Source organism: Alosa pseudoharengus, unplaced genomic scaffold (genome assembly GCF_046254945.1).
Source record: "Alosa pseudoharengus isolate Yale_2024_CS ecotype anadromous, Long Island Sound unplaced genomic scaffold, YU_APseudo_1.1 YU_APseudo_1.1_scf_20, whole genome shotgun sequence".
Lineage (NCBI taxonomy): Eukaryota > Metazoa > Chordata > Actinopteri > Clupeiformes > Clupeidae > Alosa > Alosa pseudoharengus.
Window position 1 is genome coordinate 16,727,468 of NW_027468664.1, and position 17,500 is coordinate 16,744,967.

Sequence of the window (17,500 nt, forward strand, 5' to 3'; positions counted from 1 at the left end):
TCCAAATGCACAAAGAATGTGGAACAATCTAATGTGCAAATGTAACCACAGCGCACACACACACACACACACACACACACACACACACACACACACACACACACACACACACACACACACACACACACACACACACACACACAGATGTTGACCGTGTCCCTGTGCCTGTGTGTCTGCAGCCCCTGTGCGAGAGCGTGAAGGAGGAGCCAATCATGAAGCCTGTGACCGTCGGGCCAACGGCAGCCAAGGTCAGCCGCAACAAGCAGCGCAAGTCCTTCTCGCGCGGGCGCACCCACATCGGGCAGCAGCGTCGCCGCGCCCGCACCATCAGCACCTGCTCGGACCTGCAGCCCGGCTCGCCCGCCGACCCCCTGGAGCCGCTGGCCGCCGACGCCATCGACGCCCCCGACGGCTCCGGTGCCAGCACCGCGAGCGCTGCCCTCTCGGAGCCCGACGGCGCCGCTCTGCCCCAGCGCACGCCCGACGCCAGCCCGCCCCACAGCGGCTCGCCCGCCCCGACGCCGCGCCACGGCAACAAGTATCCCAAAACAAAAAAGGTAAGGAGCGGTAATGACCAGAGTCCAAGTCCAAGCACACGCATCAAGACATCATCATCCAACTGTTGAAAGACAAATAACAGCATCGCATGCATTCACAATAGTGGAGTAGTGTAGCCTGGCTAACGTCAGACCTCATCTCATTGAGATGGGGTCTGGGAACTACAGGTTCATGTTCTCGTATTTAAAACGTGGTTTACGAATGCCCAGAGCCGTTTATTGGGCGCTACGAATGTCTTATCATATGCGTCTGTACGTAGCTCATAACCACTTCGGTGTGTCTTCATCCACAGAGATATGAGTGAGTGAGAGTGCTTCTGTACTAATACTCTCTCTTTCCCCCACTTTTTCCTCTATCTGTTTTTCCTCTCTCTCTCTCTCTCTCCCCTTCGCTTCCCTCCATCAGCAGCACTTAGTGAGTGAGTGGATGGGGTGCGAGAAGCAGGAGCGGAGTGCGTCGCGCACCCCCGAGCCTCCGCCGCCGGACCGGCCGCTGCGCATCAGCAGCGACCCCGAGGTGCTGGCCACGCAGCTCAACTCGCTGCCGGGCCTGGCGCTCAGCCCGCACGTCTACACCACGCCCAAGCACTACGTGCGCTTCTCCTCGCCCTTCCAGGCCCACCGCAGCCCCACCGCCCCAGGGCTGCCCACCGGCCGACGGCGCTCACGCGAGCTGCCCGAGACGCCGCCCACCACCGGCTCCTGCAAGAAGGTGCGGCTAACTGGCCAAACGCCCAGTGCTGGTCAAATACACCGGCGTCGTAGATGTTAGCAGTAGATGGTTAAAAGATGCACGAATGCCCATAAAGTGTGTATGTGTGTAGGTGAGTGAGGCAAGGCATTTGCTGCAGCATGTCTTTAGTTAACTTGTAGCAGGTCCATTAGAGTCCATTAAACTTTAGGTTGGAGGCTCATGTTTTAGGAGAGCAGTCTGCCTCGGTGGAAGTGCGTGCGTGCGTGCGCGCGTGCGTGCGTGCGTGTGTGTGTGTGTGTGTGTGCGTGTGCGTGCGTGCATGTGTTTGCTGTAGCTCATTCTTGTTTCCTCTGTGTGCAGCGCTGGCTGAAGCAGGCGCTAGAGGAGGAGGGTTCGACCAGCCCGGCCAGTCAGTCGGCCCTCATGATGTCCGGCGAGGGCCCTCTCAGCCCCCCGCTCAACGGAGACTCCGACAGCCCGCTCCCCTTCAACGGCAGCTGCACCCTACCAGGTGAGACAAGACACACACTCCGCAACAGGGTCAATGTGTTCGTAAAGCTGTCTGTGTATGAGGTAACGGTTTGTGTGTGTAATAACTGTTGTTTTTTTTCCCTTGTGTTTCTCCCCCCACTCGTCATTCCTTTCTCTCTGTCTTTTTCTGCCTTTCTCTTTCTTTCTTCGTCTTTCCTTCCTCCCTCCTTTCCTCCTTCCCCTCCTGCAGAGTTGCCCACCCCTCTTAAGAAACGGCGCTTGTGTCCGCTGGACGCCTGCATGTCGGAGAGCTCCACCCCTTACGGCTCTCCTTGTGCCACGCCCACCCGGGTCGACCTGCTGGAGATGCCGGGCACGCCCCTTCTCCTGGCCACGCCTCCGCGCGTGCGGCACGACGACCCTGGCCCAGAGCCCTCCCCCTGCACGCCCACCAACGCGCACGTTGCCCCTGGCAATTCTGCACCGGGCACACACACCCCGCAGGGGGCGCACACACCCTTCAACCTGCCACAGGAGGTAAGAACACACACACACACACACACACAAATCCTGCTTACCCTGTACAATACAGTGAGAGGTGAGGAGATGGGAGTCTAATTTATTGTGTGTGTGTGTGTCAGAATGAGGGGTCGCAGGACAGCTCCCCTGAAGGCAGCCGGAGATCCAGTACTCAAGAGGTTAGTTCCACTGGGAGTCTCTTTGTTGTCCTGAGAGCTTTATCAAATTCAATATCAGTGGGACCTTCTAGCTAGCCACTTTTTGACAATACATAGACTATGACCTGATGTATGTGTATGCAGTTGTTGAGCAACCCTGTGTGTGTGTGTGTGTGTGATCAGGTTGAACGTGCCCCATCGCTGCTCTCGTCTCCAACGGTGCGTCCCACTGTCCTCCCTGACCCCGCCGTCGCTACCCTGGACCTGAAGCCCTCCGGTGACCAGAGCCCCTCTCCAGAGTCCCAGGACCCGGCGGCAGCAGCAGCAGCGCCAGCGCCGTCCACCGACGAGGGAGCGGAGGCGTCCGCCGACGGCGGCAGCAGCAGCAGCAGCGAGGCCCTCCAGCTGTCGGACACCCCGACCTCGGCCTCGGCGTACCCGCCCTGGATGAAGAGCCCCGAGCGCGCCGGCGCCAGCGGCGGTGGAGGAGGAGGAGGAGGAGGAGCTGGGGCCAGTGGCGGCCTCTCCTTCTCGCCCATCAACTCCAACCTGCGCGACCTGACGCCCTCCCACACGCTGGAGATGTGCGCCTTCAGGCCCGACGCTTCGGGGCCGGGAGCCGTGCCTGTGCCCGTGACCGTTCCCGTGCCGGTGCCCATGCCAGGCCCCAACGCCGCCGCCGCCGCCACGGTGGTCACTGCTGTTGCAGTGCCCGCAGCCTTCAGCGAGGTGGCGCCCTTCTACCCCTGCGGCGAGGAGGGCGGGCAGCTGGGCTTCAGCCGCTCGCTCAGCGCAGACAGCAGTGGGGAGGGAGGGGGCAGCGCCCAGAACCCCCCACCCAAGAAAAAGGTGAGGATGCCTTCACTCATCTGCTGCTGCTCACGGTGTAAGGCAGCCCGTTAATGGTCAGTTGTCGGTTAGTGAAGTATTTATCAGTGGAGAACCTGAAGAGAATGGTCTTCAATAATGACCTGCTCATCCCCCAAATAGTGATTATTCTGGCCTGTCTTGTCTTGTGGAATGAATGAACTACGTCAAAGTCCTTTTAGGCAAGTCCCTCCACTCGGCGGCCATATACCAACGTTTTATGGGCACTCATCGGGCACAGTCTTTGGGTTGAACTGCGCGTGCGCAAGGCTTCACGACACCAATCTTGCTCCAGCGGCGAGATCACAACACATGATTGGCACGATGTCTTCACAACACACCATATGATTGGCTCAATGTATTCACATGTTGACGTTTTGCCGAGGAAGGGGTGGGATATGTGTAGACAACGGCCATATTGGCGTGACAAACTAGCCCCATGCATTTCTATGGAGGGTTTTTTGAGTGCTGTGTCTCCACATTAGAAAGTCTCTGACTACGTAGATTATTAATGCATGTTCCTACATTTCCCAGGTGTCTTTGCTGGAGTACAGGAAGAGGCAGCGCGAGGCACGGCGCAGCGGCGGCTCCAAGGCCGAGTGCAGCTCCCCGGTGTCCACGGCGCCACCTGTGGAAATGTTTTCCACCATCGCCATGGAGACTGCCCCTGAGCAGCCGCCGCCACCACCTCCGCCACAGCAGCAGCAGCAGCAGCAGCAGCAACCACTGCAGCAGCAGCAGCAGCAGCCGACTCCGGTGGTGACACCCACACCCACGCAGCCCAGCGAGGAGGGAGGCGACGCCCCAGCCCAGGGGGAGAGAGAGGGCGGAGAAGGACAGTGGTGAGTCCTCCTGCCCCCCCTCCCCACATAATCCAAAGATGCACTTCCTCAGGGTTAATGCTAGTTCCCACAGTGATGGAGTTTTTATCTATTGGCGATAAATCTAATCTAGATAAATCTGTTTCGGACGGATTTTATAGATTTATATAGATCTCTCTCTCTCTCTCTCTCTCTCTCTCTCTGTCTCAGGACGTCATCTACATCAGTGGAACAGGCCAGAGAGCGCTGCTACCACAGAGCCCTGTTGCTAAGTGACCATCGCAAGGACAAGGATGCTGGTAACCCAACACTCTATCTGCAGATTTTACACGCGCCACACACACACACACACACACACACACACACACACACACACACACACACACACAGTACTTTCAGATCCCCCTCCTCCCCTCATCGTCTTGCAACGAATGTGAAGAGTTTGTTTGTGTGTGATCTACAGATGGCGCAGAGGCAGAGAGTGGTGAAGGAGCACCTCTGAGGGACTGTCCCTCTCCCAAGAGCTGCAAGAGTCCCTCTACACACCCGGTGAGCCTTACACACACTCACACTCACACACACACACCTTTTCATGTGCACACAAAATAAATTCATTGGAAAGCTAAAAATACAAAGACATAATATCTAGCAGCTGCTACTCCGATTATAAATGTGGCACAGTGTGGCTGCAGAAAGCAATAGTTAAATAAGTCTCTCTCTTTGGCTCTCTATAATACTATACAATACAATACAGTTACAGTTGTTGTACATGGTTTTAATGCAAGTAGTTTATACTGTGTTCTGATCTGTGAAATGGATATTAAAGTCCCCTCTCTCTCTCTCCTCCAGCCGTGTTCCCCTGGGCCCAGCGCTCGTCCACTTAAGGAGGAGGAGTCCGACACCCCGTCCCGGCCCGCTCCCCAGCAGGCCAGTGGCTCCAAGACGGCCGCGTCGAAGCCGGCGCCGCTCACCCCGAGCAGGATGCTCCCGTCGCCGGCCCCCCAGGCCCACTACGCGGGACCCCCCTCGTCGCTCCTGCACTCCCCGAAGACGCTACCGCAGGCCCAGGGCTCCCCCTACCGCGGCCAGCGCTCCTTCCACGCGGCCCCGCCCCCCGGCCAAGCCCAGGCCCCGGCTCCGAATGCGGGGCCCGCGGGTGCGGCGGCCGCCACGGTAGCCTTCGCCCAGTACAGCGGCCCCCAGAGCGTGCCGCCCCCGCCTCCCCCTCCTCCTCCTCCTCCTCCTCCGGCGCCCCCGGCCTCGGCGGCCTACTTCCCGGTCCAGAGCGCCCCGGCGGCGGTAGCAGCGCCCTTCCAGGCCTTCCAGCCCGGGGTGGCGGTGGTGGCGCCGCCTCCCCCTCCGCCGTTTGCGCCGCCGCCGGGCTCGCAGCCGCTGCTGCAGTCGCACCACACGCCGCTGCACTACCAGGCGGCGGCCGCCGCCGCCGCAGCACCGCCCCCTCCCCCGCCCCCACCCCAGCAGCCCGGGCCCACCCTCCTGCACGTCAACATGCAGCCGCCGACGTCGATGCAGCAGCACCAGGTGCAGCTGCTCAGCTCCGTGCCGCCACCCCCTCCGCCGCCCCCACAGGGCCAAGCCGGCCAGCCCCAGCCCGTGCAGGCCGGCCTGCTGGCCCTCAAACAGCAGCAGCAGCAGCAGCAGCAGCAGCAGCAAGGGCCGCCCCCTCCTCCGCCCCCACCTCCGCCCCCTGCCCCGTCGTCGGCAGCGCCCCCTGTCCACCCGTACCAGACGCTCGGCGGCTTCCAGGCTCCGCTCCTGCAGCACCCGGCGGCACCCAGCAACCCCCCTCCCGTGGCCCCGGCCTCCTACCCGCCCCCCCACCAGCAGACTGTGCTCCCCCCCCCACCGCCGCCGCCTCCGCCGCCCCCCTCTCAGACTGCGCAGGCTGCCCCCCAGATCAGCGGAGCAGCGCGGGGAGCACCGGCGCCAGGGGCGCCCCCCTTCCACAGCGCCGGGTACATGGGCACAGGGTGGCACTGACTGCATCACAGACGAGGCCCCCCCCCCCCCAACCCCCTCAACTCGACTCGCTCCCTCACCCAGCCCCTAACCAATGTCCTTCTCTAACCAGCCTATAGACTCACAAAGAGAGAGGGAGGGAGAAAGAGAGAGAGAGAGAGAGAAAGAAAAAGCGAGACGGGCTGCCACACTTGTGTACCATAGCGCCCGTGCACCTTGCCCCCTACCCCCTTCTGTAAATATTTTCTAATGTTCCTGACCACGACAGCCGACAGAAAAACATCCGCCGAGAGAACGAGGAGGTCAGGAGGAGGAGAGACGGTGAAAAAGGATACCCTGACTAAACAAAGAAGAAAACAACACACACACACACAAATACACATGCACACACACACAGTATACATGGACAGTAACTAAGACAAAAAAAAAAACTGTTGAAGCAATCTCCAGAGACTTAAATGAGGTGTAATATGAAGGTGGACGATTTAACTCCCCACCCCCCCTTCCCCCTCCCCGATGCTATCCTCCCTCCCCCACCTTATCCCCAAACCTTCCAGTGTCCTTTTCAGGGCGCGACTCTTGTCTTTGACTTTGTTTTATTTTTGTAATATCTTCCTCTTTGGTGGAGAGTTCTAGCTCTGTGTCTCCCTTGTTTGTCTAGCGACCCCCCCCCCCCCCCGCACTTTCTGTATTGATGGACATTCCAACCTAAAAGCCCCTCCCCCCTGTGACCCGTCTTTTCCAACCCCACCCCTCCTTCATGTCTTTATGTCTGCACCGTTTAGTTTTATCTAGTGGCTCATTATAGCGAAAGAGTTAAAGGAAAAAACAGCTTTTTGTAAAGAGTAAAAAAATACAGAACGATTATTTTTTTTATTCCTTATGTAACAAGAAAAAAAAAATATCTGCTCACCGCTGTAGAGATTCAAAGGAAGAACTTAGTGGTAGGCCGCTTCACTGCCCCTAGTGTATGCACTTGAGAGAGAGAGAGAGAGAGAGAGAGAGAGAGAGATAGTGTGTGTGTGTGTGTGTGTGTGTGTGTGTGTGTGTGTGTGTGTGTGTTTGTGTGTGCATGTTTGTCAGTGAGGTGAATGTGTGGCAACAATTACGTCTGTGTGTGTGTCTGTGTGTGTGTGTGTGTGTGTGTGTGTGTGTGTGAGAGTTGGAGGGGGAGGATTTCGGGCTGAAGAGGGCATGCAGTGCAGCGGTCTGCTTGGCGTGGCCCACCACCGTGTGTGTGTGCGTGTGAGTGTGTGTGGCCAAGGGGTCCCGGCTAGCCTGGTCATCAGCGGTTTATTTTTGAATATCAATGGTTATTTGTAGAAAGTGTAATTTAATTGTATAGGGTGTTTTACTCCGGCTTTACTCCAGAAACAGGTTGTAAATATTCGCTTCCTCTCTCTTTCTTTTCTATTGCTTGTACAATTCGCCTCCCATGCCCATTTTGGAATAAGGTTGTAAATAGAGTGCTCTCTTGGCAAAAGCTGAATGTTTCTGTGACCGTAGCACTATTTTTATTTTGTTTTTGTTTTAATTTCCTCCTCTCTGGACTATTCTATTTTGTCTTTTTTATTTCTCTGTGTGTGTGTGTGTGCGTGCGTGCGTGTGTGTATGTGTGAGTGTGTGCGTGTGCGTATGTGTGGAGAGCGACTCACAGACACAGCACTGGTTGGCTATTTTCATGGTTCATTATAATAAATCACTGTAATGACAGTTTTATACCATATTGGCTCTCTTGTGTATGTGTGTGCCTGCTGACTTGCGATTGTGTGTGTGGCTTTGTGTGCGGGTACATGCCTGCATGCGTGTGAGTGTGCACGTAAGCCCAGTAGTAATGGTTATTAACTGAAACAAACCTTAGCAGAACATCTTAGAACACACATCAGCTGTGTGAACATCTACCATACACACACACACACACACACACACACAAACCCAAACTGTTCATGATTAGCAGTGTAATTTAATCAACAGTTGCAGTGGAAATGTACAGTGGCCAAAAGTACAAAAGCAAAATAAGGCCTTGAGGATATAATAGAGTATTAAGGCAGCCCAGGCGACGCATTACTCATTGAGTTGGCATAGCAATGCAGAGGCTTTGGAGATCCAGTAGTCACTGGGTCGGTTGGAGGGCAGCATCACCGTGATGACAAAGTTGGTGGAGTGACCTGAGAGAAGAGACGAGTGGATGATCATTACAGCCATAGTCACATTGACCACTAATGTCAGTGTCTGTATGTCTAAGTTTGCCTAGCAGACATTGCATTTGTGACATACATACATAGATGCTTATAGTATACACAGTACTTAGTATAGTGTATAATACAGAAAATTAAACTTGATACAATTCAGAAGAATACAATTCTTACAGTTGAGAATACAACAGAAATGTTGACCGGTAAGTCAAGAAGGGTCAACCCTTATGTTGAAAATCAATGCAGTTTTAACCCTGGCTGTGTGTGTGTGTGTGTGTGTGGGGGGGGGGGTGGTGGTGGTGGTGGTGGTGGTGGTGGTGGTGGTGGTACCTGTAGTGGAGAGGGTCCCTGCCCTGATGGAGGTTTTGTAGAGCGGCGCATGGTACAAGGAGTCGTCGGGCACGTAGTTCTGCTGCGGCTCAAAGTGCACCACGGGCAGCATGGCGTTCATCTCCCGCGTCAAGGCGTCCTGGATCACCATCTCCTCATCGTCCCAGCGGCTGGCGTCCATGAACATGCCGTGGACCAACACGCCGTCCTTCACCGTGGGTAGCTATGGCAACCAGGTGAGCAACATGCAGTTAAGACGAGTCATGCAAATTTATGCACCAACAGTCTATTTAAAACTTAAGTCCAGGTCGTCTCCATTCTGTGCGGAGACTCCTACATTCCTGCCTGTCAACTCACCTTTTGCCTGGCCATGCCTCTGCCAGGTTCCCCAGGACAGGCAGCAGGGTTGAGGAACCCAGCACGTCTCCATTCGGAACCATTGTCTTTGATTTCTTTTTGGAATTTAATTAAATCCGGCCAAGCCACCAACAACAAAGCTCTTCTGTTCAAAATGTTACTATGACGATTCCCTGTGATAAATATACTGCTAATCCAGGAACAAAGGAGCCTCAGAGGTCTAACTTGTATGGAACTCCTAACCCTGACCCCCTCCCCCCAACCCCCTGTCTGGTCTCACCTCGTGGTCCATGTCCAGCTCTGCGCCAACCGCTAACCCTTTCTGCTGCTCAGCCACCAGCGCCTGGTCCCGGTACACAGGCACCATGTTGAAGCAGAAGTTGAGCTCGTCGATGGGAAGGTTGTACTTGCGAGCGTGGTTCTGCAGAGCTCCTGGAAAGAAAAAGGAAAGAGAAGTCAAGGGTACTGGTGGTAAAACTAGCTGAACTTCACCGTGGTGAGTTTGACACAGCTAGGTGCTGGTGGTTGAGTCCTGGTGCTGTACGTGCCTGTGAGGAAGCCTTGGGGGAAGAAGAGTCCGGAGATCCAGAAGGATTTGGGCTGGCCCCGCATGATCCAGTTCTGCAGGGGAAACGGGGGAGCAAAATGACATGGTGACACTTACTAAAATGCTCAACAACCAGATAATAACAAGATATCAAGAGCTGTCCATTCCATCATAACTACTTCTACTACTACATCTTTCAGCATAGGGTCTCATCCTAGCTCACTGTTCAGGTGACAGGATATCGTAAAAAATGTAAGGTTAATGGATCAATCAATTATTTAGGGCAAATGTCAAGACTAGACATTTAAAACTAGGGGTTGGCATTCTGGAGAAAGATATTTGCTTTCAAGTCGACAGCCTATGAAATTACACTCCTTTCATTTCGCTGCACAAGAAGCAGTGTGTTGACAGAACGTGTATTGGATTAAATTTGTCGATTCTCACCCTTAAATACAGCAGGATGAACTTGCAATTCAGTGCCAGAAACAGTAGTGAATGAGGGCCTCACCTCGATGAAGGAGGTGCGGAGGGTCAGGTCCTTCACCCAGCTGCCCAGAGGCTTGAGGGACGGGTAGGCCGAGTTGGCCCAGTGGTCCGGCACCTGGTTGTTCAGGAAGCTGTTGTAGATGCGCTCCATCTCCTCCGACATCACCACCAACCCCGCTATGGCCTTCTGGAGAGTGTTCAGAGACGTCTACAGAACAGGGTTTACAGTACAAAGACGGGTGAAAGTGAATAGAGACTTCAGGTTCAGAAATACAGATGTGAGTGTGTAACAATGATACAATATTAGAATGCACCTTTAAAACAGTTCTGTTCTGGGGGCTGATTTAACAGTGTGAGTGTGTGTGTGTGTGTTTTTTTTTGTCCACTGTAGCTCACCCTGAGCACCCGCAGCAGGTTGTTGAAGCGGTCCATTTCCTGTCCGAGCACGATGGTGAGAGAGTTCAGCCGGCCACTGGCGTCTCGCTCAAACAGGGTCTTTTCAGCCTCCTCCATGTCCAAACCCACTGACCGAGATGGAGAGATAGAGAGAGAGCTCTTTGCTAGAATTGCTGTTTGCATATTACTACACTCTTAAAATGAATGTTTTGGAAATAACACAACTTGTGTTGTTTTTTAACACATCTGTATGTCCAGATAGGGACAACACAATTGTTTTAAGAGTGTACATATCGCCTATACAGTATACTGCTCATTTAATAATATTTAATATGATACATACAGTACACTGTATGATGATGAGGTTGTAATGAGCCTCGCTTCACAGTGAAATGCCCAAGCAAGTGACAAATTAACGACATCGCTGATACACTGACCGCTTAGAAGTATGTCATGTTGGACTAAAGTAAAAGTGAAAGTAAAGTGACCATTATTTAGCAGACATTTTCCTCTAAAGCAATATAGACTGGATTGTAGGACGTTAACACTGCAGCTGCTCCACCAATGTCCCCTAATCTAACCACGGCCACGTTTGACCAGTCCAGTCTGCGTCCGTGCTAACCTGGTATCTTGGCCAGGATGGACTCGGCCAGCTCATGCACGATCTCGTCTGTGCTCTTGCCACCACCCCCGGCCGAGGAGCGTGGCTGTACCTCCAGGATGGTGTTGATGAGGGTCATCGTCTCCTGCCGCTGTAGAGGGACAATGGACAGCGTCAGAAAGAGAGAGAGAGAGAGAGTGTGAGAGAGAGAGAGAGAGAGAGAGAGATACTGTTGTCAGGACATGAGAAGTTCCATGGTTTTAACCTCCCCGTCACTAAAGTAGGGGTCAAAAATCTAAATCTTTGTCTTTGTGAATTTTGCATTTTTGCCTTAATTTACTCGGCTCTCTGTGGTGCGACAGCATAAGAGGATCCACAATTGAGTGACAGAGTGTAAGTGTAAGTGAGGGGTGGAACAGACCTGGAAGGCCAGGTTGGCGTTCTCGTGCATGCCAAAGATCTCGGGGTTGTCGATAAGGGGCAGGTTCTCTATGTACCTCCTGTATTCCGAGAGACTGTCCGAGGCAAGAGCGTAGTAGATTCCTGCCAAGAGCAGTGAAGAGAGCAAGCAAGTGGTCAGTCAAAATACAGCAAGTCAAGCTCTCTCTCTACCTGTGTGTGTGTGTGTGTGTGCGTGTGCGTGTGCGTGTGCGTGTGCGTGTGCGTGTGCGTGTGTGTGTGTGTGCGTGTGTGTGTGCGTGTGTGTGTGTGTGCGCGCTTGTGTCCTGTACCTGATTCAGAGTAGGTGTACTCATCAGCCAGAGTGTTAGGACCAAAAAAGCGCTTGAGGATGGTCCGCAGGCAGCGCTGATCCCATGCATCGGTCACTCGGCCACCGTACGTGATTTCACCTGGGAGAATACACACACACACACACACAATTAAATACACAATGCATGAAATTACACACACACACACACACACACACACACACACACACACACACACACATAAAATATAATACAAAAATAAAATCACATGAAATCACGCATAGCATACACATGCACATGCACACTCATACACACATATACAGAGGAGAAATAACGTAATGTTTACAAGGATATTTTCCGTACCGCCAGTACTCGGTAACCTCGAGAAACCGATATCTTTGTGACAAATTGAGTCAGTGTGGACATGCCTCACACATCCTGTACTTGTGTACCTGTGATGTAGATGAGGGCGTCCCAGGGGACATGTCCGGCCTGGCAGTACAGGTTGAGGTTGAGCAGCGCACACTCGCGGTCACTGTCGTTAAACTCGTACCGGATGTTCCAGCCCAGGGGACCAAACTTCTTCCTCTCCTGTAGAGACAGAGAAACACGCAAGAGAAAAAAGATTGTTTCAAAACAAACAGCCATGTACAGTATGTGTCACTAACGCATAAGTAGGTCCAATGTCATTTGGGACGTGCCGCTCTGAAATGTAAGACAATCTTCTTTTCAACAATTAATATTAATAACCATATTTATAGTTACAGTAATTTACAGTAATATTAAATGATACGTAGTAAAGACACAGACAATAAACACTGTGTATCTAGAACTGTGAAAATGAATTGATTAAGGGGGGCTATGGCAGCAGCAGAATCTCTAACACATGTTAAAGTGCACACAGGGAGGGACCCAGGTTCGAATCTGACCCGTGGCCATTTCCCGACCCCACCCCATCTCTCTTTTCCACTCACTTCCTGTCACTCTTCACTGTCCTCTCTGATTAAAAAGCCTGAGGAAAGAGAAATCGGCTTCGTAGGCCTGCGAGAGCCAGACACACCTGAATGATGGCGTGGAAGAAGCAGACCCCAAAGATGATCTTCCTCCACTCGCGGCCCAGGATGTGCTCCTCAAAGAAGCTGGGAGTGATCTCAGTAAACGCTCGACGCACGTTGGCCCGAAGGCCTTTGGGAGGTTCATTAGTGACCTGAAATAGCACAATAGTAACTAATATACTGTACATATCTGCAAAAAAACTACAAACTACAAAACTGCATTTTTCAGTTCTTTGTTGCAAATAATATGTTTAAGGAATACAGTGTCCTGACGGAATATGTTCACATAAATCTATGCGCTGAACACAACATATAAGTATAAGTATATATACTCTTTTGATCCTGTGAGGGAAATTTGGTCTCTGCATTTATCCCAATCCGTGAATTAGTGAAACACAAACAGCACACAGTGAGGTGAAACACACACTAATCCCGGTGCAGTGAGCTGCCTGCAACAACAGCGGCGCTCGGGGAGCAGTGAGGGGTTAGGTGCCTTGCTCAAGGGTACTTCAGTCGTGCCTACTGGTCGGGGTTCGAACCGGCAACCCTCCGGTTCCGAAGCGCTAACCAGTAGGCCACGGCTGCCCTATATGGGATAACAATTACAATTACAGTTATTACAGACAACATTTGGCTTTGTTTTCTGATATCTGATTGATATGAACTCAAACATGTGGCTCAGAACTGGATTTGTGTTAGTACAGTGGATCGGCGGAATCTGGATCGGTCTAGTGTGTTACCTTGACTGAGTTCTGCAGGACGGTCACAGGGAACACTCTGGTAGGCATGGAGCTGAGGAAGAGCCGGAAGTTGTTGTGGATCTCCGTTCCTGGACAGAGGGGTAAGAGCACACCACCACTCAATAAGGTGTGTGTCTAATAATTACAACAACAATAACAACAATAACTGTGCCCATGCCGGTAGGGCTGCACAGTTAATTGATTTTTAATCGAAATCGCAACATGAATTAATGCACTTAGCTAATCTTAAAGCCTGCAATTACACGTGCAGCTCGCAACTCTGTCCCAATCGGTAATCTCATCACATCTATGATTTTTATATTCATGTCATCCACCTTGTGACAGACAATGAAGCTCATCTAACAGGAACACTAGGCATCCTCACCAATCAGTGGCCCAACGTAAAGTCAAATTTGCCATATTGAACTGAAGCTTGACTTTCAAAAACAACATGCCAAATCACAACACAATAGATTACAATATAATACAATATTTTCCTAATCACAATTGCAATATCTGTCAGAAAAATCGCAAATAGATATTTTTTCCCCAAATCACGCAGCCCTACGTGCCGGTCAAAACCAGCTATTTGGTTTCTACGTCCTGTGTGGCGATTCACTGGGCACGCTCTCCCCTGTGGCTCACCGATCTCGGTGAAGGTCTTGATGAGCTCCTCCATGGCCAGCATCCAGGACACGGCCAGATGGCAATTCTGCAGGAAGATCCAGTTGCCGGACTTCATGGCCTCCAGGATCATCTTCTCGGCGATGGGACCCTGGCCCTGACCCAGAGAGATGGACTCCACCCTGGCACACCACACACCAGTTACAGACTCTTAGAGAGATCAGGTCTGAGGTCACTGAAGTGACTGCTCACATGCAGCAGGCAATCCAAGTCATCTAGTTAGCTATATGTAACTGGCAGGACAATTACATTAACATCAATTAAATTTAAATATAAATAAATAAATAAATTAATAAATTAATATCAATAACAAAATAGTGTCATGGTGATGTACAGAGCTGCGATGCCTGAAAAAGCATGTCTTAAAATGTGTCATTATCACAATCACTATCATATGTAGCAGGCAGCATCAGAGGAATCAAAGTCATCACATTAGCTACAGTTGACTAACAGGAAAACTCAATTCCCATTCAATTGCAATATTTTTTATATAGCAACAGTAAAAAGTGTGTGTGTGTGTGTGTGTGTGTGTGTGTGTGTGTGTGTGTGTGTTTACCTGTCCAAGTATCCCTTCTCCTTGGCGAACCTCTGGAAGGCTCCCATGGGGTCGGAGCCGGTGCTGAGGATGAACACCAGCGGGGTGGAGGCGGACATGTCGGCGTACAGCGTGGCCAGATCCACCGGCGGGTTCTCCACAAACGTCTTCCCCAGGTTCACAATCACAAACTCAGACACGCCCATCACCACCTACACACACACACACACACACACACACACACACACACACACACACACACACACACACACACACACACCAGACAAAAATATCCTTGACACTTTCCCACCCACAACTTAGACTAGCATTTCAAACGACCACAGTCGCCTAGTGCTTGCTCCAGCTCACGTTGGGGGATCAAGTTCAAGCTGGGCTTGGTGAGGTGCCTTAAGCCATATTCATTCAGAGGCCACACTTGAGATGAAAAAAAATAAAAACCCAAACAAGCTCACTATCAGCACTACACTCAGATATGCATGTGCATATCTGTTCTCTCATTTCAATTCAGCTTATACTTTTTCTGGCTATCTGCCATCTTCACAGCCTAGTAGGCTAATCATCTAATCTAATCGGGAGACGGAACTAATTCCTGATCACCTGGTTGGGGCATGGTGGGAAAGACAAGGTGAGCAATAGAATTAGAACTAGAATAGATATAGGCAATGTTCTATGTGAAGAATTTCGTTCACTGCAAGAGATCTTAATGATATCTATTTACTATGAATAAATACTGTATAAACACACAAACACATGCCCTTAGTTTGCTGACAGGTGTGGACTAATGAAACTGTAATAAAACGTCCTATTCATTCCATGCCCTAATGAGTTGCTTTTGGCTCTATGGGTTGAGTTGTGTTGGGGTCTCTGTTGGGTGAGTTGTGTTGGGGTCTCTTGCATGCAAGTATAGTGGTTGTGTGTATGTGCATATGTGTGTGTCTGTGTGTACATTTGTATGGCTGTATATGTGTGCATGTATGGATAGTTTGGCTATGTGTGGTACTGTACAGTCTCTCCTACAACTCCCTTTATGTATACCCCCCCACCCCCCACTACCCCTTGTGTTTATTACCCCTTTTATCCTTGCACTACTGCAGCTGTGACACAAGAATTTTGCTGTATTGCAAAGTATATGCAACAATAAAACTTGAAATTGAATTGAAATTGAGTTGTGTTGTGGTACCATCTCCTCGGTGAAGCACTTGATGAGAATGAGCTTCTGGAAGCTGGTCAGCTTTTCGTTCCAGTTGATTCGGCTTCCTGCCGGCCGCTGCTCGTCTGGCGCTGATGAGGGTTCCGGCTCAGGCAGGTAGTCCTCCCAGTCAGTAGGGTTGATGTGCACCTGCACACGACCTGTGTGTGTGTGTGTGTGTGTGTGTGTGTGTGTGTGTGTGTGTGTGTTTGGGGGGGGGAGAGGGGTGAATAGTGAGAGTTCATCATGCTGTTCGGTGCCTCCAATGACTGTATACAGCATGGACAGCATGGCACCACGCAGTTACGTTTTGCAGAAATAAACCCAAAATTGCTCGTCCATATTGGCATAATTGGAGGCAGGCGCTGCGCAGTAAGTGCTTTCTGTAGCCAGAGCATGCAGTGCAGACAGAACATATTCATCATTCAGAGTCATTGGAGCCTCCTACCCAACAGTATGATAAACTCTCTCCTTATCTATTTCTGCCTAATTGCTCTCTCTCTCTGTGCCTTTCTCCCTCTACCCCACTTATAGCTTTCCTCATCACTTACATCTCATCATCATCATCTAGTTCTAATTCTAATTCTAAAAAATCACATCTACTTAAATGTGCTGCAGTGTGTTCCAATGATTTCCGTATAGGACTGGTGTTATGAGGGAGCAGTCATATTACCCAGGGGGCTTTGAGAGCATACCCAGATCGATGGAGATGGGGTAGGACACTATTTGTTCCTTGATACCCTTGAAGCACTCATGCCTGTCCTCCAGGTCGCAGCAGTTCTCCCAGATGAAGTCAGTCATCCAGATCACGTCTGGCCGCAACTCCCGCTCCTACATACACACACACACACACACACACACACACACACACACACACACACACACACACACACACACACACACACACACACACACACACACACACACACACACACAGTTACTCCTGAAGGGGCTGTACTTTTATGAGGCTGTGCTTTTCCTGTGCTGTACTCAGGATCAAAGGAACAGCAAGATACATACATACATACATTCATAAACAAATGTTTTTGTTCTCTCTCCCTCTTTCTCTTCTTCTAGTTCTCTTCTTCTAGGTCTCTTTCCTTGCCTTCCATTCTACTCTGTCACTTCTCAACAAATACTATTTCCTGCCTCCACCCCACCCTCACCTTGCCCATACCGTCAGCGCCCCTGAGGAAGAACGGTCTCTTGGTGTTGGTGAGCTCTCGCTTTCTCTCTCATTCTCTTTCTGTCACATCCACTCTTTCTGTCTCTCTCTCTCTCTCTCTCTCTCTCTCTCTCTCTCTCTCTCTCTCTCTCACTCTCAAGGAAACCGTCTATTCCCTCCATCCTGGCCTCTGGCCTCACCTTGTCCATGCTGACAGACAGTGACCCTCATTCTCTCTCATTCTCTTTCTTTTATCACATATCCACTCTCTCTCTCTCTCATTCTCTTTCTTTTATCACATATCCACTCTCTCTCTCTCTCTCCCTCATTCTCCCTCATTCTCATTCTGTTTTTTTCACATATCATCTCTCATTCTGTTTCTTTTTTTACATATCCTCTCTCTTTCTCTCTCTCTCTCTCTC

The 17,500-nt window shown here is 51.3% G+C and overlaps 2 protein-coding genes across 5 annotated transcripts in view; one reads left to right on the forward strand and one right to left on the reverse strand.

The window, feature by feature from the left end:
* The window catches only part of kmt2e (lysine (K)-specific methyltransferase 2E), a 38,341-nt gene extending 30,548 nt beyond the window's left edge, over positions 1-7,793 (forward strand). For all 4 annotated transcript variants that reach the window (XM_076296713.1, XM_076296715.1, XM_076296714.1 and 1 more), the window contains 10 exons: positions 180-557; positions 964-1,269; positions 1,612-1,762; positions 1,973-2,259; positions 2,364-2,420; positions 2,583-3,248; positions 3,801-4,108; positions 4,298-4,386; positions 4,551-4,636; positions 4,937-7,793. In XM_076296713.1, coding sequence (XP_076152828.1) covers positions 180-557; positions 964-1,269; positions 1,612-1,762; positions 1,973-2,259; positions 2,364-2,420; positions 2,583-3,248; positions 3,801-4,108; positions 4,298-4,386; positions 4,551-4,636; positions 4,937-6,088 — 3,480 coding nt within the window. In that variant the 3' untranslated portion in view covers positions 6,089-7,793. The remainder of the gene's footprint in view (positions 1-179; positions 558-963; positions 1,270-1,611; positions 1,763-1,972; positions 2,260-2,363; positions 2,421-2,582; positions 3,249-3,800; positions 4,109-4,297; positions 4,387-4,550; positions 4,637-4,936) is intronic.
* Positions 7,794-8,131: 338 nt separating this feature from the next.
* Positions 8,132-17,500, reverse strand: part of dnah6 (dynein, axonemal, heavy chain 6) — a 48,147-nt gene continuing 38,778 nt past the window's right edge. Inside the window, exons 63-78 of the mRNA XM_076297536.1 lie at positions 16,609-16,744; positions 15,905-16,074; positions 14,725-14,915; positions 14,130-14,290; positions 13,485-13,573; positions 12,750-12,896; positions 12,142-12,280; positions 11,711-11,830; positions 11,401-11,522; positions 11,001-11,130; positions 10,379-10,506; positions 10,005-10,190; positions 9,498-9,570; positions 9,230-9,381; positions 8,593-8,815; positions 8,132-8,235 (exon numbers count right to left, since the gene is read on the reverse strand). Coding sequence (XP_076153651.1) covers positions 8,132-8,235; positions 8,593-8,815; positions 9,230-9,381; positions 9,498-9,570; positions 10,005-10,190; positions 10,379-10,506; positions 11,001-11,130; positions 11,401-11,522; positions 11,711-11,830; positions 12,142-12,280; positions 12,750-12,896; positions 13,485-13,573; positions 14,130-14,290; positions 14,725-14,915; positions 15,905-16,074; positions 16,609-16,744 — 2,271 coding nt within the window. The remainder of the gene's footprint in view (positions 8,236-8,592; positions 8,816-9,229; positions 9,382-9,497; positions 9,571-10,004; positions 10,191-10,378; positions 10,507-11,000; positions 11,131-11,400; positions 11,523-11,710; positions 11,831-12,141; positions 12,281-12,749; positions 12,897-13,484; positions 13,574-14,129; positions 14,291-14,724; positions 14,916-15,904; positions 16,075-16,608; positions 16,745-17,500) is intronic.